General features: G+C 29.8%; 2 protein-coding genes across 3 annotated transcripts; both read left to right on the forward strand.

Annotated features, from left to right (window-relative positions):
* The first annotated feature begins 63 nt into the window (after nucleotides 1-63).
* On the forward strand, nucleotides 64-3896 carry LOC142556348 (protein SIEVE ELEMENT OCCLUSION B-like). Its single transcript, XM_075667801.1, is given in 8 exon segments — nucleotides 64-640; nucleotides 783-926; nucleotides 1009-1457; nucleotides 1572-1641; nucleotides 1643-1682; nucleotides 1923-2065; nucleotides 2149-2628; nucleotides 3057-3896. Coding segments are annotated over 8 exon segments (2328 nt in total). The 5' UTR covers nucleotides 64-268; the 3' UTR covers nucleotides 3687-3896.
* A 1772-nt stretch (nucleotides 3897-5668) lies between these two features.
* On the forward strand, nucleotides 5669-26177 carry LOC142556354 (two-component response regulator ORR26). 2 transcript variants are annotated; one of them, XM_075667811.1, is made up of 6 exons: nucleotides 5669-6213; nucleotides 23101-23277; nucleotides 24350-24502; nucleotides 24658-25014; nucleotides 25117-25193; nucleotides 25306-26177. In XM_075667811.1, exons 2-6 carry the CDS (start codon nucleotides 23145-23147, stop codon nucleotides 26143-26145), a joined length of 1560 nt encoding a protein of 519 aa, XP_075523926.1. In that variant the 5' UTR covers nucleotides 5669-6213; nucleotides 23101-23144; the 3' UTR covers nucleotides 26146-26177. The 2 variants fall into 2 exon arrangements, with proteins under 2 accessions (XP_075523926.1, XP_075523927.1); XM_075667812.1 differs by lacking the exon at nucleotides 5669-6213 and having other exon boundaries at nucleotides 22961-23277; nucleotides 25120-25193.
* Nucleotides 26178-26938: the final 761 nt, after the last annotated feature.

Here is a 26938-nt window from a genome sequence, read left to right on the forward strand (position 1 = left end):
GGAACCTTAAACACAGTGTTCCTTTTGTTGTCTGAAGCAAAGGATTTAGCAGAAAGGATATGTTGTCAGGGACCGAATTCCAAACCTCTTGCAGACTTTTAAACCACAACCAAAGCAAGGTATATGATTCAACACAGCTTTATTCCATCCTCATGGCACTTGTCTCCCTTTCTTTTTTCTTCAACAAGTTCTGGTATTCTATATAAAGCCTGGAGAAGAACACCAGATTCATATAAGAAATATCTTCAAAAACACCTTTCCGATAGATATGGCTAGCCAGGACGTGTTTCCTAAGACAAAGAATGTTACATTTGCCACCGAAAAGGTACAACCTACTAAATCTCCGATCATCAATGGGCTCGTGAAGGATTTCGAAACTGATCAACGGTTAAGGCCAAGCCATGAAATCGAACACAACATCATCAACCCCCTGCAACTGAGTGCGCCGGTGCCTGGTAGAGGCCAGCTCATGAAAGGTGGGGGGGAACGTGCCTTCTTTTCGGCAGATGATAGTGCACTTACCAAGCAAATTCTCGGAACCCATTCTCCAGAAATCGAAGATTTTGATGTCAAACCGGTTCTTTTCATAGTGGAGGATATCATCAACCTGGCAAAACCTTTGACTGCTGATTCTACTGCTGTAGGATGCAAGAAGTTTATTCACTATACACTTTCTAGTTCAAGAAACCCTTTTTAAATGATAATAATTCATACCCTTTTCACGTTCAGAATTCTTTCCTTTTTTATTAATAATAATTCTCTGGCATTCTGCTCAAATATAGGTTGCTCCAATTCGAGCCCATTTGGACACGCTTGATAACAAGGTCATCTCCAGTTCCTACCATGATACCGTCACTCAAAGTTCTTACCACGACACTGAAATAGTTCAACTAATGGCATTTCCCATCAACAAGGTTTCCAGTGAGGTAAAGTTCCTAATTTCCCCTCAAAAGACAACATTTTGTTGAAATTACATGACTGAAAATCACGACTTTTTCAATGTAACAGATAATATGCAAATGTACTTCCGGAACAGAAGCGCATTCACTAACCATGGACCTCCTAAAATCACTATCAAACTACTCATGGGATGCCAAGGTGGTCATTACCTTTGCTGCTTTCTCCATCAACTATGGCGAGTTCTGGCTCGTTGAGCAACTTCACGCCAAAAATCCACTAGCCAAGAATATTGCCACACTCAAAGATTTACCTAGCACAATGGAACATTCCAGTGATTTGAGAAAGAAATTTGTGGCAGTAGTTGAGCTCTTAACTGCAATAACGAAGGTGACCCACTGTATTATAGAATTCAAGGAGCTTCCATCTCTGTACATTACCCGCGAATCACCAGAAGTGGAGGCTGCCACTGCTCATATTCCAATAGCTGTTTATTGGGTCATAAGGAGTCTTCTGGTCAGTGCATCCGTTCTCTTGAACCTTATCGGCACTGGTAACGAGTATGATGCTCTTAGATCTTATTATCCACCTTTCTTATCGCTTGTAACTGAAACTAACCCACTTATTTTTTCAGTGATGAATCTTCAAAACTTTGTCTATTGTTGATTATCAAGGTACATCTCGTCAACTGCTGAGTCATGGGAGATATCAAGTTTGGCCCATAAGCTCTCAGTCATGATGGAGCCACCTACAAAAGCAACTGCAGATTTGTAAGGGCTTAATCGGTACGTCACATGTTGATTCGTATTGTCTAATAATAACGGATACACTGTTAAGGTAACAAAGATAGTTAATGTAAACAAGGACGATAAGCTAGAAAGATTTTTTGTTCACCCTCATATTCACGGATCCGATTAGACTCGAATCCAAGGTCTATGTCCTCAAAAATCAATAATTGGTAGTGCGATACCCACGTTGCATCAATCATATCGTCTTGCATCAATCATATCGTCACCTATGTGCAGATAGGAAGAAGACTGAAGATTCGTACACTGCATTCAAAAAACTTATGGAGGTTGCTCACATTGACAATATGAAAGTATTGAGGGCGATGATTCGTGCCACGGATGATCAAAGGCCACTCTATGATGGTTCTAAAAGATTTAATGTTGGTTCTTACTTTTACATGATAAAATTTCAAGATTCCTACTAACTTAAAATTCTGAGAAGCTAAAGTTCTTTGCGTTACAGGAAAGGCTCGACGGACTGAGGGCAAAGTACGTACTACTGCTGATTTCAGATCTCAACCTGCCTCACGAAGAACTAAATGTCCTTCATATGATCTACAACCAACAACAAATAAGGCATGAGTACGAGGTTTTATGGCTTCCCATAGTCAACCAAACAAACTCACTTTCCCAATCACAGGAGATACAATTTAAGGAACTGAAGAACAATAATATGCCATGGTATTCAGTGGACCACCCTTCACTGATTGAACAGGTAGCCATCAGATACATCCAAGAGGTCTGGAAATTTGTCCACATGCCAATGCTCGTAGTATTGGATCCACAGGGGAAACCATCCAATCTTGACGCTTTACCCATGATGTGGATTTGGGGTAGTTTGGCTTTCCCCTTCACTAAAACCAGGGAGGTGGCTCTCTGGTCAGAAAACACCTGGAACATCGGACTGTTAGCAGATTCCATTGATCCACGAATTCCAGACTGGGTATGTGATCATTAAACTACCATCAATTTATTTACTATCTAGCTATGATATGTCTATATTTGGCACGTCAGACATCCACCTACTATGGTAAATGCAAGCATGTCAATGAATGCAATATTCACATATACCACTCTGAACCAGTCCTACATAAGAATCAAAGAAATATATGAACTCTCCTACTCAACACCTCAAAACATGGGTAACTGCACGCACCACCCCTGTTACATTAAAAAAAAAACATGAAACCTAGGTGGTATATAGGAAGTTGTAAATCCCATGTGTTTTCTGAATCAGTTGTCAGTAAGGCAAGTACAAATAGGTAAATTTTTTAAAAAATTATTACTACATTGTGGTGCAAATCTAATTTCGACTGCACGAAACTGATCACTGAGACTTCTTGATCACTGAGACTTCTTTTGGTCTGACAGATCAGGGACAACAAAGTGATATGCTTGTACGGAGGGGAGGACATTGACTGGATCCGTAGGTTCAGTGTGTCAGCCAGAGCAGCTGCTAATGCCCTAAACGTACCTCTGGAAATGCTATATGTCGGTAAGCGCAACCCAAAGGATAAAGTCCGACGCTGCCATGAAATAATCGATCGAGAGAAACTGAGCCACATCTTCTCGCTCAAGGAATACTATGACTATGTCTGGTACTTCTGGATGAGGCTGTGGAGCATGTGGAACTCCAAGAAAAACACTGCCTTGACGGTGGATGACGACCATGTGATGCAGCAGATCATGGACTTGATGACATTTGACAGCAGTGACCAAGGGTGGGCAGTTTTTAGCCAGGGAAACAGTGAGATGACAAAGGGAAAAGGCGACATAGTGCTGCCAGTTTTAGAAGCTTACAATACTTGGGGGTATAAGGTGGATCATCCTGACAAGTTTGTGACCGTGCTGGATGCAGAGATACGTGCTATCCACCCTGAACACCACTGTAACCGCCTGATCCTGCCAGGGCATGCTGGATATATCCCTGAGCAGGTGGTTTGCTCAGAGTGTGGCAAGATCATGGATAAGTACGTCATGTACAGATGCTGCACCGACTAGGGAACCATGATACTTTCCTTTTGCTACAAGTTCTTCTGCTTACCAGAATGATGACAAGTTTATACTTTAATAACATATGAGAAATAAAATCATCTTTTTGCGTGTTTTGCATCTTTTTTCACTTCTCTTGTTAAGGAAATAAATTGCGTTTGTAATAAGGCAATGCTACTGATATCCGTCAATAAAACTGCATACTGTTTCTATGTATAACTCATCAGTTTCATCTCCACAAGTTCGTGAACCCCTTTTCTTCTGCTTTCCTTCATCACCAAAAGTACAGTCTGTACAGAAATAAAAGTCATACCATAGAGTAGATACAAAGTTCAAGAATAACCATAACCCATAATCACGTTGTTAGAGTAGATGTCATGTAAGCTAACGGTTGACTAAATAATTTATTGACTCAGTTGTAATAAACAATTTTTATTTTGATATAATTTACATTTCATGTTTTCGTTTTGCTTTATCTGAATACAGATGCAATCGATATACATAAATACCTTGATTATACTTTAATATAAACGAATCGTAATTCGATCTTGAAATTCGTTGTAAACACTGCATATTCTAAATTCATTACTAGTCGATTCAGCCGCCTAAAACAAGGATAAAGGTCGCTTGAACTTGAGACTGTCTTATGTGATGTTGTGTACAGTATTTCATGGCAAAGACATAGAGATGTCCAATCATGCAGATGAGTAATCATTTGATGATTGCACCGAACATCCCTTCCTCGAATTTTCCAAGTGGTTATCATTCATCGAGAGGAAAAAAATGTAGTTATGATTGTACATCATTAGTCCTTACGACAGGGGACAACACTGAGGCTCTACATACTAGAATTTTGCTTTGACTCGTTTAGCGACTCCACGAGAGTTAAAATGTTAAACTCAAAGGTTGGGTTTATAAAAATATTAATTTAAATATAATGAGAAATATGTATAATAGGCTTGTAGGAGTATAATTCCAACATACTAAATAATTAAAGTATTTAATGGACTTTAATATAATAATTAATTAAACTAGTTGGATTAGTCAAATTAATTAACTAAGCCTATTAAGTTTAATTAAGGAACCCTAAACTTGTAATTAAGGAAACTAGATCAAAGAGTTATGATTTAAATAAGAGACCCAAACCATAGCCTCCATTACATGCAAATTTCGAAAATTTACTCTCAAAGCACTCCAAAATTTCGGTCACCTCATTTTGTTTTAGGTTTTGAGCCGTCAAATAATTTTTTATCTCAAACGTTAAATCTCTTCTAAATTTTCTAGTGCAAAAATTAGAAGATGAGCAAACGTTCTAGTCATGGACTTGATAGGAGAATTGAAGAAAAGTTTCAAGAAGATTGTTCGTAAGGAATAGCTATCTGTGCTAATCCCAGAATATTTGGTGCCAAATTATTAATTCACTAAAGATATAATCATTAACACTATATGAATGGTTTAATTTTTTAAAACTATACGAGTATCCAAAGACGTTATTTGAACGTCAAAATAAAATAAAAAATTTAAAACTTCTGCCGTGTTGTAGACACGAGAAAATCGATTTTTTAACACACATAAACATTCATTAACTACAAAAGGCTGTTAAATTGGATAGTTTGTAAGAGTTTATTTTAAATGTTTATATGTAATTTTCAAATATTTAATTAGTTAAAAATTCAAAAGCAAATGAACTGTTGTAAACACCACCTCTACGCCTTGTCGGACAAAATTCAATACTTCCAAATTTAGGGCAACTCAAATAAAGAAAAAAGAAAAAATTCATCGACTCACAATAGAGGCAAAAACATGTGTGAGACTGTCTCATGGGTCGTATTTTGTGAGACGGATCTCTTATTTGGGATCATACATGAAAAAATATTATTTTTTATACTAAGAGTATTACTTTTTATTGTGGATATCGATGTGGTTAACCCGTCTCACAAATAAAGATTCGTTAGACAGTCTACCTTCTCCACAGTAAATAGTGTACACCACTTTCCATTCACTCAATTCTGGTCAATATGGTATTAAAGGAAGAACGTGAAATGATAAATTATAAATAAATCTGAATAACCAGTTCCAAGAGCCCCTGTAGCTCAGTGTAGGTCTGCAGTTCGATCCTGCGTCTCTGTTCCTTCTTTTTCCTCTCACTTTGCCTTGAATCCCAAGATCAAGAATCTTTCCTATGTAACCCCTCCGCTTCTCCGGTTTGTAAGCAAAAATGCGTTACTCCTTCAGAAAACCCTGCAACCTACGCCTCAAAGTACTAAACCCAGTCAAAATCATCCAGTTAATTAAAATTTCAAGTTCCTTGTGTCTACAGTTGACATTGGCTTCCATGTATTCTCCAGCTTCTCGTTTGACCTTTTTTGAACCCCAATTTATCTTCCGGGCTTACTCAAACAGACGAATTTGAGGTGGAAAAATCGGATCTTGACGAGTCCAAAATCGTGCGTGCTGATAGAAGATGATGATGGTCATTAAACACAAGTTGAGAAAGCTGCGGAAACGCATTCGAGGATGTACTTGAATTGACACGGTATCTCCATTCTGCAAAAAATTATATTTTGCATTTGATCAATTTATACCAACATATTTATATGTTCTTACTAATGGCAAAGTTTTGCACGTGGATAAATTTGCACAATTGAACGTAGACACTTGATTTTTCGCAAATTATTCAATAATAAATATTATTTAATAGCTTATCTAGTATTTTAAACGACCATAGTTTAGTTTCTTCAAATTTTTTTTTTTTAGGATTTTCGAATCTTTCAGTAGTTTTTTCATCTTTTTATTTTATTTTATTATGTATCTCTTTTCGATTAGATTCAACAATCATATCATCATATCTAATTTTCATATTTATTTTTTCGATTTTTCGTCGTCGGATTTGATTTTGATTCTTCTCTTTGATGCTTGTGTGTTTTTCCTATTGTCTTCTTATTTTGTTTATTTGAATCGTTCACTTTCAGGTCACTCCATTTTATTTTTCTTGTTTTTTTGAAGTCTCACTCGATTGCTCCACATATTATGCTATATGTATATTATATTTATTTTGCATTAGGAACATAATTAAGCGCATGAATTAATTGTTAATGAGAAATAATATAAGCCTGAATTTTAAAGTATACTTAACAGAAAAAACTGGAACAAAATTAGAGTGATTAAAATAGATATGATATATGTATTAATTTTAAAATTATTGATATAATTACTTGATATAAAAATTAGGAGAAAATACATGAAAATGCAAGGACAGATAATATATTAGAAAACAATATCTCGAGGTAAGGGTGTAGATAGATATTTTATTAGAGAGGCAAAAAAATTCAAAATAGTTCATCATCGGAAAAGTCCAAAATATAACTGCATTTTCTTCGTTTGAAAAAAAATTAATGAGACCCTTCCTGATATTTAGGTACAAATATTAATTCTTTCAAAAAAAAAATTACTAAATGTTATTTTTATATTTAAGTCATAACATCATAAAAATATTAAAAAATATGCATATATTCACATAATTCAAAAACTAATTTTGAATATATATACACACACAAAATATATTTAATCATTTAAAAATAATATATAGCAAAACAACATTTTGAATAGTATCAAATCTTACCAAAAAAAAGCTATTATCACTACATTTTTAATTAATTTTGCTACATTCATAAGTCCATATAATAGTTAAAATTATTCTAAGATATATAAAAACACTTTTAAAGTAGTGATTAATGTGAAATATTATAAGAACAATTAATATTTGATAGAGAAAAATGACGTGAGATTTCAAATTTTTCGGCTATAATTTAGAATTATGATTCTCGGTTTGGGTATAAAATAAAATAATTTATTTTGTTTACTAAAACATTTTGTCAATGAAAGTTTTCTTGAATAATTTTTATCAATTGTTTGACTTAATGTATTTAAGAAAATTTTCAAATTCAAACTTTATTATTTATTTAAATTAATGTAATATTAGTTGATTCATTATATATAAATCTTGTAGAATAAAATGTTTGTCGTTTTACTAAAAATTATTAACTTGTGGTGACAATGCTTAAACGTAAACTCAAATCTTTTAAAATTGTACAGTAGTCCAAACGTCATGTTTCGATTGTTCTATCCAGAATGAACAATTATTGTATCCCAACAATTACAATATTTGCAATCAATAAGAATCGAATTCGTGACATTAGATCTCATATCAATTATAGGACCATATATTTGTCGCTTTTACTAAATTTATAGCTGATGATAACGGTACAAATCAAATATTTTAAACGGTATAGTAGCTCAATCATCATGGTTCGATCGATGTATCCAGCAAGGAAAATTATTGCATTCCAACAATCACACTCTCAATAATTACACTCCTTGAAATCTATGAAAATCGATCTCATGACTTTGGCTTTGATAAATACCAATTGTAGGATTATGCACTTGCCGCTTTACCAAAAGTCATAATCGATGGTAACGGTTCAATGTTATCTAAAATCTTTTAAAATCGTAAAGCAACTCAAATGTCACGTTTTGATTGTTATACCTCACATGAACAATTATTGCACATAACAAATCCAATATGGGTGTTATTTTACATGAGAAATAATTTCTCTAAATTAAATATATTCTTACTAATCAAATAATTTCATCAAGCAAAAAGTAATTTTAATTGATAATAATAATTTAAGCACAAATATTAATTGTTAGGGTGACAACCTTATGCCCTCACCTATGTTCCATTAAGTTGCAATCATAGTAATAATGCATAATGAATTGGTAAACATAACTTAGTTAACTTAGTAAGAGAGTAATATTAAATAACAATTTTGTTATTTTGAAATGTGAGAAATAGTTATATATATATAAATTCATCATATATAATGAGAAATTAATTAATATATAGAAAAGATGAAATTTTTTTTATGTATATAATTTCATCATATAAAATGAGAAATTAATTAATAGGTTGAAAAAAACAAATAAGATAATAAATCAATATATATACATATATATATATACGCACACACATATATATATATATATGATGATTTCGTAGTAAAATAATGTTAATACAATCATAATTTGTAATATGTTTAGAACGCAACTGAAAATTGAAAAACAAAATATATAATAATAGGAAATTTAATTTTAAAAACATTATTATGTAAAATATTATCATAACACATAATGAATCATAAGTAAAATGACTAAATTATTGAGCAACTATTTAATTAATTATTAGTTAAATCAATTTATTGAAATTTGTCAATATTTAGCATTTCTTATCATCTACATAAAAATATCAAGTGTTTCATAATTTTTTTATATTAACTAATAAAATTAATTTAAATACATAAAAATTATAAAATTCATAAAAAAAATAATATAATGTGTTTATAATGGTATGAAAAATCTAAAAAAAGAGTTGAAGAGCTCTCAAATTTTATTAGTTATATTTTAAAAATTAAAGCGGCTTAATCCCATACATGACACCATGTTTTCTACCCCACGCAATGAGAAGTACAAGTAGCAAAACTACAATTAAAAATAATTCATCAAAAAAATAATCTGAGGAAATTATTGCAAAATCATAATCACGGAATAATTCAATTAATATTTTATGTTAAAAAGATATTCTTTCAGATAATCTTTAGCATATTTCAATATCTACATCATGTATGATGCTTCTTAGTTCATATTTAAAAATCAACTTGTTATAAAAGTTATGTATTTATATGTAAAATAAAAGAAAAAAATATAGAAAATATTAAATATTCATTAGCAACCGTGTAGATATCCTCTTATTTTAGTAGTAATAAAGAAAAATCATTGGTAAATTGATGCATTTAATATGCATTAATGTTCAAAGTAATTTAAGATGGACAATGAGTTACAAAAGAACCCATAAAATAATATTGATTTAATTTACTAATTTAAATGTATAAAAATATATTAGAAAATTCACAATTAGAAATCATATATTTATATGTACGTTAGATTAGATTAGATATGTATGCCTGCTGATTATGAGACAGGGATGCGCCGCATCTTGGTCTATGATTGTTTTCGATTAATTAAAAAAAAAAAAACAATCAGTTTTAACTGCACCGAGTCATTTTTCTTGAACTTGGATATAATTTGGACCCGGATCACCTGTTGTGCACACATTGAATTTTTTTTTTATTTTTATTTTTCTTTATTTTTTCGCTTTTTTCTCTCTCTTTTTCTCTATTGTTTTCCTCCATTTTTTTCCATCTTCCACAAACATTAGCAGACAATTTTATATGAAATAGTATAAACATTTTAATTCTTTTATGTTAAATTAATAATTTTGAAATTAAAAATTACTATATTAAATTTTTACATGTGAAAAACCGTATCATTTTTTCCGAATTTGATGAGTATTATTAATTTTTTTATCAATGAACAAAATTTTTAACAATATAAAACTATTAACATGTTAATACTTAAATTAAAATTTAGAACATTTCCATCCTGCAATATCAAAAACTAAAATTCAACACCACATTTCCATCAAAAATAAATAATTCATACATTTTGAAACTTCATTTCAACTAACAATGTTAATCGGCTATTCTTTAAATAAAAAACTACTCAAGAGCATTATTGGATATATCTCTATTGAAATCCATGGCTTCAAGAGAATGGTGAGGATGATCAAATTGTGCCTACATTAAATAAGGATAAATATTATAAAATCAACTTTACCATATAAGAATTAATATTTTTTGGCTTAAAATTTTTATCCACTAAAAAATTTCTAGATATCATTAAAGTTCATATCATTAATAATACAGTGAAATTGAATTGACTTCCAGTTGTTTGAAGACATGCATGAGGTACCGGAGGTGCTGAAAACAAATGTTTATACTATTTCATTTAAAACTGGGTGAATAATGTATGTGGAAGAGAGAGAAAAATGGTGGGAAAACAAAGTAGGAAAAGAGTTAGAAAAAAGTGAAAAAAAGAAGAACTAAAAAAATAAAAAAAATTCAATGTTGCTGTGCGCAGTAGGTGATCAGGGTCCATATAATTTTGAGTTGGCAATTCTTAAATTTGTCTATCTTTTCCATTGTAACGAGTTTTGTCAAATCTAAGCTTTCTCTGACCATGTTTTCTGGTTTTTAGATTTCTCAATTCTTCTGGATTCTAAGACCATATTTTCTTCCATAGCTACATTTTTACAAATTATATTTAGACAGTTTGTATACCACAGACTCCCAAATTTTTACCAACGTCGTTTGATGAAGTCCGTGGGCCATATAGATATTATCCTGTTGTTATTATCCTGTTTACATTTCCTCAATATTCTTGTCCTTCTCAAGCTCGGACTGGGACTGCGCAAAATTGCTTGATTGAGATAACCTTTGCATTGAGAAAATCAATATCCTGATCTTTTTGTAAGGTAGCACAGAATGGAGTTGGTTAACTTTTTCCTCATTCTGAGCTCGTTCATCCAAAGCATGATTCAGTTCTCTCATAAATGCTTTTCGTTCTTTCTGTATGGAAAATAGAAATTTAACCCCACACAAATAGATTAAAAGAAGCAGTGATCATCCAAGATTGAACCTCGCAAATTCGTGTGAATTCATCTTTCTCAGCAATATATACTCTTTTCAAGCATATCGCGCAAATTTGATGCCACTGTCAGATTCTTCAAAACCATTATCCTGCAGATTCTCCTTCTCCTCAGATTTCTGTTCTGAATCTGAATTTTCTATCTTATCCAGACAATCAATAAACGTAACACATCCTCTCGTCCACTCGCCCTCTTCTGTTCATTTTCCAAATTATACAAGGCATCCATCCACATTAATTAGTAAGCCTCCATAAAGACATTTTCAGTGCAAAGTAAGGCGACGACAATTTTTCTACTTTAATCCTTTTGAAAAATTAATCAAAAATTGTATTAGCAACAAAAATATGCCACATCAAGAAACCAATTAGGAAACAATGGATTGATCTATTTTAACAATGATATGCATGCCTTTTTGTCTCAGGCTACCTGATATGCAAACTGATCACAACATCAAATAATTTATTTGTCTTCTTCGAGAATGACATCACGTTTCCATTTTTTTACCCGACCCGTGCGCCGGATGTGGGTCAGGGTTACACGATTCAATGAGTAGTTGATCTAATAGTCTTCTGGACCTAACCCAACCAACCAAACTGGATTACTTACATACGTCTTGGGCTAACTTCACTTGAATAACAAAAACATAGCAACTCTACAATTTTTTATTTTGTAAATTTTCAAAGTTGTGGATAACCTCGTATGATATATGTAATATTCAAACTCAATACTCATATGAGATCATCTCATATGTTAATTTTGTGAGATGGTTCTCTTACCCTACCCGATCCATGAAAATATATTAATTTTTGTGCCAAAAATATTATTTTCACTCAAGTTGTGGACTGGGTCGACTCGTCTCAATTATTTAAATATGTGATACCGTCTCATAAAAAATCTATTCAAATTTAAATGTAGTTAGAATTTCTTTGTTAGTATGAAAAACCTAAGAGGAGGTTTGATGAGTTTGGGGTTTTAGACTTTCAGGAATCTTGACTTTAAATATCGTAAACAAAGACGATAGAAAAAAAAGTTGCATCAATTCCTCAAATTAGGTATATTAGTATTCTGGTGTACACGTTGTGTGCTTGTAAAATCCATTTTTTTAACGGAAACATAAAAAAAAATTGAAAAAAAAAGTGCAAAATATATAAAGTTCTTGTAAACAAATAGTCACCAGAACGTATAGGTGCATCAATTTTACATATTTTCGTGAATAAATGACACAAAATGAGTGTCATTTTGGTAAATAAGTAAACATCTAATGACTAAAAAAAGAAGAGACCATATAAAATGACTAATTTGTCTAATAATTTTAATTTTGTTGGGAATAAAATTAAGATTATATAATTGTAATTTAATCTCAAGCTTCACCAATTAATCTCGTGTGTGTGTGTGTGTATATATACTAGGAATGATCACGTGCGATGCACGTGGTGATTAATAATGAAAAATATAATAACGAGATTTAGATAATTTTTAAAATCGTTTGAATAACATCTTGTTTATGAGTATTTATTAATCTAAATATATCAAAATACAATAAATAAAAATACACCATGACGATAAATCAAATATATTCACTTATTTATATAACATTTTTCAATTTACATGATTATAACATAATGACAGCTATCTCAAATTAACAAAGATATTTTTCATCCAAATATCATTCACAATGAAAAACAATATAAATAAAATTAAGAGAATAGTAAATTTTACTAAAACCAAAATCACAATGTATTTAAATGGAGTGCATATAGTGATTGTCAATTAAAATTATCTTAATTAACTAAATTATCATAATGATGTTAAAATAAAACCCATAAACTTGTTATTAAGTTAAATATCAATTGTGTTTTTGCTAACTTTTAACTCATTGTGAATTTTGTTCAACTTTTTCCTTTTATAGAATAGATATTACAAATCAACTCAAATATTTTAAACGGTATAGTAGCTCAATCGTCATGATTCGATCGATGTATCCAACAAGGACAATTATTGCATTCCAACAATATCAATAATTACACTAATTGCAATCTATGAGAATCGATCTCATGACTTTGACTCTTATATATACCAATTGTAAGATCATACATTTGTCGATTTACCAAAAGTTATAACCGAGGTAACGATTCAACATTAACTAAAATCTTTTAAAATCATAAAACAACTCAAACGTCACATTTGGATTGTTATATCTTACATAAACAATTATTGCACCTAACAAATATGATATAGTTGTTATTTTACGTTTTAGAAATCATTTTTCTAAATCAAATTTATTCTCACTAATCAAATAGTTTCATCGAACACAAAGTAATTTTAATTGCTAATAATAATTTAAACACAAATATTAATTGTTAGGATGACCACTCTATGTCATCACCTATGCTTCATTAAGTTGCAATCATAGTAATAATGCACAATGAATTGGTAAACATAACTTAGTTAATTTAATATGTGAGTAATATTAAATAACAATTTTGTTATTTTGAAATGTGAAAAATAGTTTTTATGTATATAAATTCATCATATATAATGATAAATTAATTAATATGTAGAAAAGAGAAAAAATTATTTTTTATGTATGTAATTTCATCATATACAATTAGAAATTAATTAATAGGTTGAAAAGAACAAACAAAATAACAAATCAATATATTATATACAATGATTTCGTAATAGAATAATGCTAATATAACTATACTTTGTATTATGTTTAGAACGCAATTGAAAATTAATAACAAAAATATATAATAATAGAAACTTTTAATTTTAAAAACATTATTATCTAAAATATTATCATAATTCATAATGAATCATAAATGAAATCACTAAATTATTGAGTAACTACTTATTTAATTATTACTTAAATCAATTTATAAAAGAAAAGAAAAGATAAGATATAAATATTAAATATTCATTAGCAACCATGAAGAAATACACTAATTTTAGTGACAAATTTTAGTTAGCAACAAAGAAAAATTATAAATAAATTGATAAATTCAATATGCATTAATATCCAAAGGCATTTAAGATAGACAATAGATTATAAAAGAATCCATCAAAAAAATTATTGATTTAATTTGCTACATTAAATGAATAAGGGTATATTGGAAAATTCACAATTAAAAGTCATATATTTATATGTACGTTAGATATATATGAACAAGTGATTTATATAGGCCAGTTTTACTCTTAAAAATAAAGGCATCTTCAATTCAAGCTAGTTAATTAAAGAATAAACGAGCAATAATCAGGAAACACATGAACCTTTGAGTAAAGAATGAGAAGATTTTGGTGAAAATTCTCGCTTTTGAATAAACAAATGAAAAAGGAGCATTCAACTTTAGGCAAATTGTAAATATTTTTTGAATTTTTTTTTTGTTGTTGTTCTTATTTATGATATTTGTCGATAAATAATAGATCCATAGCAAATTAATATTAGTTTAAATTATCTTTTCAAATTATACAACACCACAAAGTTCTTAATTAGCCTTGTGGATTTTGGGCTTCAATCGATTTTTTTTTTTTTTTAATGACTCATTTTGTATGTTTTTTTTTTCCTTCCTCTTGTTGTTTGATTTTCCAAGGGTCGAATGTCGTTCATTGAACACATAATTAGATAGGATTTTACAGAACATTTTTAAAATTTTGAACTAAATAAATATTTTCATCTCAATTTTATTTATACGTCCACAATTTTTGTAGAGGAATTTCATGAAATTAATACAAGTGAAAGATTTCATTATATTTACACATTTGATTGATGGTATCTTTACGTAATTTAAATATAATATAGCTGAAGCAAGCATGGTGCCAAGTATATAATTAAGAAGAGCCTATCTCCATCAAAATTATATATCTTTTGGAGCAAATTTTGTTCTTTGCCTAAAGGCAGGCAGGCAACTTGTTAGTGGGCATACCCCTTTTTTGGAGCAAATCCTATTTCTACCCCCGCAACTTGCAAAAGCTAGCTAGCTAACAGGCATATATATATATATATATATTAATCTCCAGGAAGAATTAATTTGCATATAATTAAGATGATTGAAACATTATTATTATTATTATTATTATTAGTGTTCATTGAGTCATATAGAATATGGCTTAAAGAAGATTCTTTTATAATATATACGTACGCATGGTGGCTACATCTAAATAAGAGCTTCCAAATAAAGCAAAGGAATTTAAAATTAACCTATATATTAATTATATTATAAAGAAGAATTAAATTTGTATAATGGCCACCACCTATGTAATGAAGACAACTAGGGATGTGTTGTCCTATGCTCAAGAAAAGTTCATGTCGTGTGAATTTTCGATCCCAACACTGTTAGATTATCTTTATGCATTAATCACACCAAGTACACTAAAAGGGTCTTTATTGGAAATTAAAACACCAAAGTTAGAGTGGTTAATTATCACAAATATTATTTAGTTATTGTCCTCGAGTGGGATATATAGAAAGAAGTAAGGAATTGAATTGCTATAAGTGCTCAACAAATGAGGTTCTTTGTCAACCAATTATTGGTCAAAGTTTAGAATAATTTTAATGAGTGTTGTAATGAATTCATGAAAGTTTATGCTAAGAAAATAAGCAACCAATAATAAGGAACAAAATTTGAAAACATGCCCAAAAAACAAAAAAAATAGACTTGAAAGAAAGAAAGAAAGAACATTAATTATATATGTAGAGCATATTACAATTGTATGCATGGCTAAATCTAGTTTGTTATTTCTTCGCCAATTAAGAATAAATTTTTATGGTTAATGCTAATGTAAAAAAATCTATATATTATTATTATTATTATTATTATTATTATTATTATTATTATTATTATTATTATAAATCTATGAGTTTTCGTTGTTTATTTCCTAAATTTTTCTTGTGTAATACGTGTTAATTATCAGAGGTATGAATATATTTGTCTTTTGGTATTCATTTATGATATACAATTAATGTTAGGTGTTTATCTATATGTATTCATCATCTACTATTATTTATCATTTTTTATCTTTAATTACAAATATGAGCAAATCAAACTGTAATGGATAAGAGGCATATTCATGGATTTTGAGATTGAAATTTAATTTTTTTAGAAATACAACAAAATTATTTATTACTATATGAATTATTGGATTAATGTGATATATATACACGCGTAAACATGCTTAGAATACTAAATGAATAATTTCTTTCTTTTTCTTTTTCATTATTTTGTTTAACACTCTTAGTTAGTAATATTTTTTTTTAATCTTATTTTCATTTCAACAAGCTCTATTGTATGGACAAAAAATTTGATTGTTTTTCTGCAACTAGAGTGAATGTTCTTCTTCTTATAATGATTATTCTTCTTATAATATAGTTATATTCAATCACATTCTTTCCATTTTGTAATAATTTCATATGTTTTTTTATAAATAATGCAGATTCTTCAACGCGATATAGTATTGTTTATTCATTTTTTTTTTTGAACAATTAAATTTTATATAAAATGTGTTTAAATTGTTTTTTTTTTTTTTGGAGATTGGCTATGTAAAAATGTTTCATTTATTTTCAATTATCACTGTGTTAAATAGATATTATTTTTTTAAAAAAAAACTATGATGTTTATGGTTCCTTTATTTTTCAACTTTTTTGTATTTTTAGATCCAAAATCAAAGTTTTTTTTTCATTCAAAGATTACTCTTTATTATTATTAAACGATTACACGTTGGATACGAATATTGAGTTGTCAATTGACATAATTGTTAATAACATTGATTTGTATGTGATGTATTTCAAAAAATGAAAATGTAGTTGTTTCGTGATTCTTATTTTTCTTCATTCCTTCTTTTTTTCCCTCTCATTTCATTTTGAAACATGATTAGAAATCAAAGTTCGTACCATGAATAATTGGATTATGACGTCGAAATTAATGTTATTTTTTTAAAATACAAACTATACAAGTAAAAAAAATAAAATTTATATTTTATATTTGCTACTTTCTATATAAATATGTGTTCAACCTTCTAAACCTTTATTGTTTATATTTATACATAAGAAGATGAACTTATATCATCTTATTTCAAATAATTGATTTGTCTTTTTCGTTTATGATGATTTATTATTTATTGATTGAAAATTTTGTTATTTTGAGACATGAATATCCAAAACCACCGAAAGAAAAGCTTAAATTAGCATCATTTTATTTTTAGATGATGCGTGACCTAAAATATAAAGCGACATAGGCCATATTTGAAGTTGTAGTGTTTGTTATTTATCTTGTGAAGAATGATAATCTATAAATAACATATTTTTTGGTGAATATATAAATACATTGAAACATGAAATGAGAGTTGTGTGACCGTAAGATTGCACTACTTTTTTTCATGATTATGAATTGTTTATATGTATTCGAAGGAAAGAGATGAAACTTATTTATGCCTTGAATTTAGTTCATTTATAAGGAAAATATATGTCTCAACATGAAAAAAATCTTAGATAATCAAGCAAAAAATCGCACAAAATTCATTTAAAAATAGAAAAATTAGTTATTAAAAATAATGATGTGTTGTAAATAGTGGTGGAAAATATGAAAAAACTGAGTAGTTATTGAAAAAACAATACAAAATAAAATGAAGTATCAAATAGATTAATCAACATCAAATCCGATGATGATAAATAAACATTGAAATCGGAGATAATGATAGTATTGCTGAATTTAATCGAAGAAAGATGCATGAAAAATAAAATTAAAAGATGAAAAAGAATCTGAATGATTTGAAAATCAATTAAGAAAATGATTGAAGAAGCTATAATTGTTTAAAATGATAAATAATTTTTGGAATAATATTTGCTATTGAATAATATATGAAAAATCATGTGTTCACATTCATTTGCTAAATTTACAACAATTCATAGTGCACTAAAGTTCGTTACTCAAGTGCAATGCACATGTTTTCTACTGGTACATATAAATATATGAAATTTTTTAATATGTTCATTTAAGTTAAAAAATTAAATCCATAGTTTTTTTATCAAGTTCTTTTGTAATTCATTGTCTATTTTAAATGAATTTGGATATTAATAAACTGAATTCATCGATTTACCAACAATTTTTCTTTGTTGTTATTAAAATAAGTGGATTTCTTCATAGTTGCTAATGACTATTTAATATTTCTATTTTTTTCCTTTTATTTTACATATAAATAAATAACTTTAATTTGGGATTTTTTTTTTGAAATGAATTTGTGATTCTTCTATATATACTTATCTACTTAAAGTAACAAGTTGTTGATAAGAGTCACTCAACCAGAGGATTGATTTTCTTTTTATTTTCTAAATTCTATACTAAAGAAATTTATTCATTTACATTTATTAATCAATTTTTTAAGAAATTCATTTTAAATATGAACTAAGAAGCATCATATATGATGTGTATGTTGGAAGATTTCATGTTTGCAATCTTGATTTTGGTGTTAACAAAACTTGTTATTGTATTTCTAACATATTTACTCACGTGTGAAGTTGTAGACACAAGATGGAAACTGAAAATGAATTTAGCCAAATTGAATTTCTGGTGAGTTTTGGTGTTTTAATGATATCTTTCAACTGGACGATTCAATTGACAATCCGTCAACTTGTATTATCAGAAAACTCAATTTGGAACAACTCGTATTTCACGTCAGTTTGACAAAATCGAAAGGTATCTAGGTCAAATCGGTTGCTGAATGACCAAACTGATTGTACGAAAACACCAATCAGTTAGGTATGAGTAGTTGGGGTATTTTAACCATATCTCTCAGCTCGATTATTAGAATGAAGCGATTCAGTATGCGTTGAAATGATAAGGCGGTAATATACAAATCATTTTCAGAAATCAGAGTCCGAATAAAAGCTTAAAATGCTGATAAATGACAATGAAACTCAGCACACCAGTTGAGTTACGGTTGAGATGCTGACCAGATTGAACCGCTGACCAGTTTCAACCGTTGACCAACCGCTGAATGACCAGTTTAAGCCCGAGAAAATGTCCAGTAAGGCGAATTTGAATATTGCAATTTCAGAAACGGTATAGAAACTTTTCAAACGATCATATTCTTGTGTCTAACGTATATATCATTTTTGGAGCCTATAAATACAACATCTTGAATATCCAACAAGTGTTTTTGAAAGTGATTCAAAGAATGGGCAGTTAGCATGAACAATCTGCTAGTTGAGAGCACAAGCCCTTGTGTAAGCATACATCTGAGATGTACATTTTACATGATAAATTTCTCACACACAATCACTCACACATATACAAGAGAGTTGAATTTTAAAGTTTAGTTGAGTGAGTCTTTACACAAAGACATTAAAGATTTTGTTTGTAGTCTTGGCATAAGAGGCGTTAAATATTATGCGAATTGTGAGGTTGCAGCCTATAATCGAGACTGTGCTAGGAGTTTCAATTAGGCAAGAGATAAGTCCTAAGTTGAAATGAGTTTGTACAAGGTGTTGTATAAATCAAAGTCCTCTAGTGGATTCTTCCAAGGAGAAGAAGGAGTGACGTATGAGTTGTTAATCTTTGAACATCCATAAACAAATTTGTGTCTATTTATTTATTGCATTTATTTTTCATTTTCAATGTTTTTAAAGATGCATTGTTGAAGCATTTTATGTATTCTTCAAATACCAAAATATTGCATACAAAATGTTTGATAAAATGTTTCAACCAAAATATTTTTGCTCATTCAACTTGCATTTTTAAATATTTTACAAAATATTTAATCAATTTATACGAAAGATTATTTTGAGTGTATTTCGCTTGGTTTGAAAACCAAACTGGATTTAATTCATCAGTATTTAATATTTCAAGAACCAAGCTATCATAGCTCAACGATGATCCCCCTAATCGATCCTGTCAGGTTATTTGTAAAAATATTTTTAAATGTATAATATTAATTGAATTATTCTATAATTGTGGTTTTGCAATAATTTCCTGAGATTAATTTTTTAAAATTAATTATTCATCAATTTTGATTTTTGCTACTTGTACATCTAATTGCGCAGGGTAGAAAACCTGGTGTCATGTATGGATATAAGCCCCTGTTCTAATTTACTCAATTATTTTCTTTTATGGGTTTAAGACATTTCACATGCTCTAATTAATTTTTGGTAATTAATATACATTGATTATTATTTGTTTATCTTCCTATCTTTTATGTACATATGTCATTTTGTTTTTGTGACACTATTTTTTTTATATATATTTTTTCATGTTTACGGTTGTTTTTGTTCTTATTGTTTTTATTTAACATGGCTGGAAATATTATATTCATAGATAAATTGAAATCATAATGTGTCATTGGTAATACACATTAATGGTCCACTAATTTTATTTCACAATAACTATAATATTTTTATTTAGTGATTGCTTTAATTTTTAAAATATAACTAATAAAATTTGTGAGCTCTTCAACTCTTTTATATTTTTCATTATACTATAGACAAGTTATATTATTTTTTATGTATTTCATAATTTTTATATATTTAATTTAAATTATTTTTATTAATTTATATCTATAAATATGTGAAACTCTTGATATTTTTATATAGATTGTAAGAAAGACTAAAAGTTGAAAATTTCTAATAAAATGTTTAATAATTCAGATATACTAACAAATTTTGTGAAATCTTCAACTATATTATATGTTTATAATTTTCTCATACTATTACAAGTACATTATATATTATAAAATAAATTGTTTTAAGAACTTATGAATTTTTTATGTATTTAAATTTTTTTATTAGTTAATATTAAAGAAATTATGAAGCTCTTGATATTTTTATATTGATGATAAGAAATACTAAATGTTGACAAATTTTAATAAATTAATTTAAGTAAAAGTTAAATAAATAGTACCTCAATAATTTAGTGATTCCACTTATGATTCATTTTGTGTTATGATAATATTTTACATAATAATGTTTTTAAAATTAAATATCATATTATTAAATATTTTGTTATCTAATTTTCAGTTATATTCTAAACATAATATAAATTATGATTGTATTAGCATTAGTCTACTATGAAATCATCATATATACGTTTTTTTGTTGACTTGTTTGTTCTTTTAATCCTATTAATTAATTTTTCATAGTATATGATGAAATTATATACTTAAAAAATATTTTTTTCTTTTTTTCTACATATTAATTAATTTCGCATTATATATGATGAATTTATATATATATATATATAATTATTTTTCACATTTCCAAATGACATAATTGTTATTTAATATTATTAACTTATTAAGTCATGTTTAATAATTCATTGTTCATCTTTACTATGATTGCAACTTAATTTAGCACATTTTAGGGCATAGGGTTGACACCCCAAAAATTATTATTTGTGTTTGAATTATTATTAGTAATTAAGATTACTTCGTCTTCGATGAAATTATTTGATTAGTGTGAATAAATTTGATTTAGAGAAATGATTTATGGAATGTGAAATAACATTCATATAGGATTTCTTTGGTACAATAATTGTCCATGTTAGGTAGAACAATCGAAATGTCATGTTTGAGTTGTTTTACGGTTTTAAAATATTTAGTAAACTTTGACTGTTACCACCGACAATAATTTCAGTAAAGCGACAAGTGCATGATCCTACAATTGGTATATATCAAAGCCAAAGTCATGAGATCGATTATCATATATTGCAAGGAGTGTAATTAATATTTGGGAGTGATATTGTTATAGTGTAATAATTGTCCTTGTTGGATATATCGATCGAACTGTTATGATTGAGCTACTATACAATTTAAATATTTGCGTTGGACCGTTACCATCAGCTATAGCTTTGATAAAACGACAAATGTCTGGTCCTACAATTGATATCAGAGCTAAGATCACGAGTTCGATTATTATTGATTGCAAATAGTGCAATTGTTGGAGAATAATAATTGTCCCTTCTGGATAGAGCAATCGAAACACGACGTTTGAGCAATGATAGATTTTAAAAGATTTGAGTTACGTTTAAGCATAGTTACCACATATTATAACATTTGATAAAACGACAAAAGCTTTATCCTACAAGATTTATTTCTATTATGACTCAATTAATATTACATTAATTTAACTAAATAATAAAGTTTGAATTTGAATTTTTTTTAAATAAATTAAAGTCAAATAATTGGTGGAAATTATTCAAGTAAACTTTCTCTGTTGGAAACTTGAATTGACAAAATTAATTGACAAAATTTTACAGTAATCAAAATAAATTATTTAACTTTTTTGTTTCAAACACTGAATCATAAATTCTAAATCATAATTGAAAATTTCAAAATCTCTCATCATTTTTCTCTATCAATTCTTAATTGTTTTGATAATATTTGACTTTATTCACTACTTTAAAAGCGCTTTTATATCTTTTCAGTTAATTTCAACTATTATATGGACTTTTAAATGCATCAAAATTAATTAAAAATATAGTGACAATAACTTAATTGTTTTTGTAATATGTGATATTATTCAAAATATTGTTTTACTAATTGTGAAAAGATTAATGAGATTGTCTCGCAATAAACTTATTTTTATTTAAAATGATGAATAGGTTCTGAAATAATATTTGTTATTGAATAATTTGTAAAAAAAAAATTATATAATGATTAATGGTCAATCCAAAGTAGAAAAAGCAAAGTGCGGTGTGCTCTTAGACCGTTAACTCCAGCCGGCGCCATATATTCTTTATTCGCTTCTTTCTTCTCATAAAAAAATCCACTCACAATCTCCACTCTATGCGTTTCACATTACTGAACGGAAACACCCTGTGTGTGTGGTTTCAGCACTGATCAGTCTTCTGTCCTTTCTGCTCAAGATCTCAACTTTAATGATGGATTCAAATGGATTCTCTTCGCCGAAGCCTGATAGTTTTCCTGCGGGTCTTCGGGTTCTTGTTGTGGACGATGATCCCACTTGGTTGAAGATTCTTGAAAAGATGCTTAAAAAGTGCAGTTACGAAGGTCTCTTCTCATGCATATACACACACACACACACACACACACACGCATACATATATGTATGCAATTGCTCTTTTCTGTTTGTGTTGAACGTTTTGGGGGAATGATTTTGTTGGTAATAATTGTTTCTTTTGGGTGTGATGCCTCAGATGTTGCTTTTAATTCTATGTTGGGATTATTATTATTATTTTTTTTACCTGTTCTACTAAAAAGAAGTCGCGGGTCGAATTGTTTTGAAAGCTTCCAAGTGTTGGAATGTTCAGACTATATACTCGTATTATTTGATATTTCAGAGTTGAATTCTTGGATTTCAGTTTAGGGGAGGTAGCAACTTGTTGCATATTGAAAAAATCATGCATAAATTTTTTGTTTTAAAAAATCATTTGAGCGTGAGAAACATACTGCAGTAAAAGTTCATGTGAACTTGTCAACAGTATGATGATTCATAGTCAACTGCAGTCAAGAAACGAAGAAGCCTTTAAATTTAAAGCTCATGCTTTGTTGATTAAATTATTATTCAGGCTAATTTTCAACTAGAGGGGAGAAACTGTGACAGTCCGAAAATTTCCTTTCAGTTCACTGTTTATTTTTTATGCAATGGGTAGCTATTCTCCTTCAAAATTATCACCCCTTTAAAATGCAGTTCGTTCTGTGGTGACTTGTTTCAAATTTAATTTGGCATCTTAACCTGTAAGGTTTTCTGCTTTTGAGTGATTTATGATTTGATTCTGTTTGAGATATCGAATCATGCTATAGGTGTTGCGGTGGGGTTGGGAGTTGAGTAAAATAGGAAGGTACTACTCGGACATTAAATCCTAGTTCAACTAGAGCTTAAGTTGCCATAGTTGAACTTGTGCAGAATAATCCTACCTCTTCCTAATATACTACAAAATTTATTTGGAGTTCGCATACTACTCGTTCCCTGCTCATGGTCTTCATGGTTAAAACCTTCCCAGACCAGGCTTTGGGTTTGATGTATCTGCATTCTACTTGACAACTTTTTCTCTTGATTTTGAAAATCTTTGATACTTCTTCTGATCCTTCTCCAATATCTTGTTCTTTTTTGGAGTTTCAGTAATGACTTGTAACTTAGCCAGAGAGGCTCTGGACCTGCTACGAGAAAAAAAAGACGGTTTTGACATTGTAATCAGTGATGTAAACATGCCTGACATGGATGGTTTCAAGCTTCTGGAGCACGTTGGCCTGGAGATGGATCTTCCTGTCATAAGTAAGCTACTTATCTCCTATTAATGCTTTACGAATCAATATAATCTTATCTACCATGTCCAATTCTTTGATCTGTTGGTATCTGAAGTGAAGATTGGCTCGTTACCACTTTTCTCCAAAGTTCGAGCTCATGGATTTTACATTGATCCTACACAGTGATGTCCGTTGATGGGGAAACGAGCAGGGTGATGAAGGGAGTTCAACATGGCGCATGTGATTATCTTCTGAAGCCAATAAGGATGAAAGAGCTTAGAAACATATGGCAGCATGTTTTGAGGAAACGGATGCATGAGGTGAGAGATATTGAAGGGCACGAAAGTGTGACCGAGCAACCTGATGATGTCTACTTGTTTGGTGGAGATCTGAATTCAGGAAAGAAAAGAAAAGATGTTGATAACAAGCACGATGAAAGAGCATGTGGTAACCTTTTATCCGTGAAGAAATCAAGGGTCGTTTGGACCGTTGATCTTCATCAGAAGTTTGTGAAAGCGGTGAATCAAATCGGACTTAGCAGTAAGTTTAAGATCTTTCTTGTTTCTCATCAATAAAATAACGACTTTTTTCATTGATTCCTTGTGAGCCATAATAAACGTTCGAATGTTAATTGTGTGGCAGAAGTTGGCCCAAAGAAAATACTCGACTTGATGGAAGTGCCATGGTTAACAAGAGAAAACGTAGCTAGCCACTTGCAGGTAAATGTGAGGAAGGGATGGTAATTTTTGAAAATATGCAGTTAAATCTTTGTCCAATAAAAATTTCAAGGTTTCGGGAAATCGTGTGACATTTTGTTCTTTTGCTTTACAGAAGTACAGACTCTACTTGAGCCGCTTACAAAAAGAAAATGAACTTAAAATCGTGTTTGGCGGGGTGAAAAACTCGGCTATCACTTCAAAAGACCCTGCTGAAAATGTTTGTCTTGAAAACTCAGATACACAGATACACAAGAATCTGATGCTGAAGAGTGATGCCAAATTCTGTGATGTCAACGGGAAAGGGATTCTTTCAATGCCAATGGGAGATTGCATGAATTCTCTATTTGGAAACGTCGAAGATGCTTCGAAAAGCGCTCCCTCAAGGATTAGTTGTGATTCTGATGTAAAATCCGAACACAAGAACCAAGTTCAATACTCGTCGCTTCAATTCAAACAAGAACACAATCCACAGTTCCAGTTAGAGAAACAGTTTGATCACATGATGTCTCCCATTCAAGTGGATTCTTTAGAAAGCATTTTCAATCATAATCGTATACAAACAGAAGATCATAGCGAGAGCAGAAGTCAAGGCACTGGAAAAGTAACGAAAGTTGAAAGTGTAGGCGCCTTGTTTTCTGTTCAACCTGAGAGATCGATTTCATGTTCTACATTGAACATGAAGAGCCACAACTCGGGACAGAATCCATTTGACAATACAGAACGTGACCAAAGAAACTTGATTCTTGAAACCGGATCAACTTTCAGGTTGTGGGATGAGGTATTCAATAGTTATTCCAAGGAACCTGGGAATATAGAATCTTTTGGTCTCAGTGATCGAGAACTCATTTATGATCTTTCACCACATTTGTATGGTTCATTGGATGTTGAATACGAGTATGGGAGTGACACTCTGGAACACCCTGTAATAGGCCGAGGTCTGTATATTGCATAATCCTCAACTAATGATCAGGAATGTCTTGTTTATTGGGGTTGTGTTTATCGAAAGCAAAAAGGAATATTGCTAATGTTCCAATTCCCTGAGAGAACCATTTTTTTTCGTAGAATGGTTGTTTTCAACATAAAAGCGTTACAGATAATAAGAAAGCATTTTTTTGAATGTTGGACTACAGACTTGAAGATAGACAGACAAAGGAAGATGTTCAATCTATGAATGGGGTGGTGGATAGCTTTGATTGATAGTTGTAAACAAGAATAACTTGTTCTGGAGCATAATGGGTGGTGAGGAATAACTTAATTTGCTATACAGAAAAATGATCAAGAAATTTCATTTAAAGATTTTTCTAATTATGCATCAATTCAGTTTGATTAAATACCTTCCAAAAAATTAATACAAGAACCATATCATCAATCAGTACCCCAACACAAGTCTGATTTCTTAGGTTTACATGTGCTATTAAAATATAAACTTTTGAACGAGATCAATGAGATGTTATTATAATGATAATGTACGTGCACTAAATCTAAAGATCCAAGTTTAATTTGGATCTATTTAAATCAATTTTGGACCTTGAATCTGAAATTAGCAGATCCTTTGCTCTCTTCGATGGCTGCAAACCGCTGACAAATTTGTTCGTAATCTGCGGCTTTGGTCATCTACGACCAGATTTGACGCGGGTTACTCGTCTGTACTTTAAACTCCACTGTTGTGCTTTTGGTTGTTATTCCTCTGGTCTGATTAATTATTTTTCTTTCACATAATAAGAGCAATCGTTCAAATTATGTAA

Source organism: Primulina tabacum, chromosome 9 (genome assembly GCF_025594145.1).
Source record: "Primulina tabacum isolate GXHZ01 chromosome 9, ASM2559414v2, whole genome shotgun sequence".
NCBI classification, from domain to species: domain Eukaryota; kingdom Viridiplantae; phylum Streptophyta; class Magnoliopsida; order Lamiales; family Gesneriaceae; genus Primulina; species Primulina tabacum.

Excerpts from the sequence above, each read along its gene's own strand:
- LOC142556354 (XM_075667811.1), top strand. The coding sequence starts at position 23,145 with ATGATGGATTCAAATGGATTCTCTTCGCCGAAGCCTGATAGTTTTCCT. Across the intron at positions 24,503-24,657 it reads GATGGATCTTCCTGTCATAA|TGATGTCCGTTGATGGGGAA; the intron begins GTAAGCTACTTA and ends GATCCTACACAG. Across the intron at positions 25,194-25,305 it reads ACGTAGCTAGCCACTTGCAG|AAGTACAGACTCTACTTGAG; the intron begins GTAAATGTGAGG and ends TTTGCTTTACAG.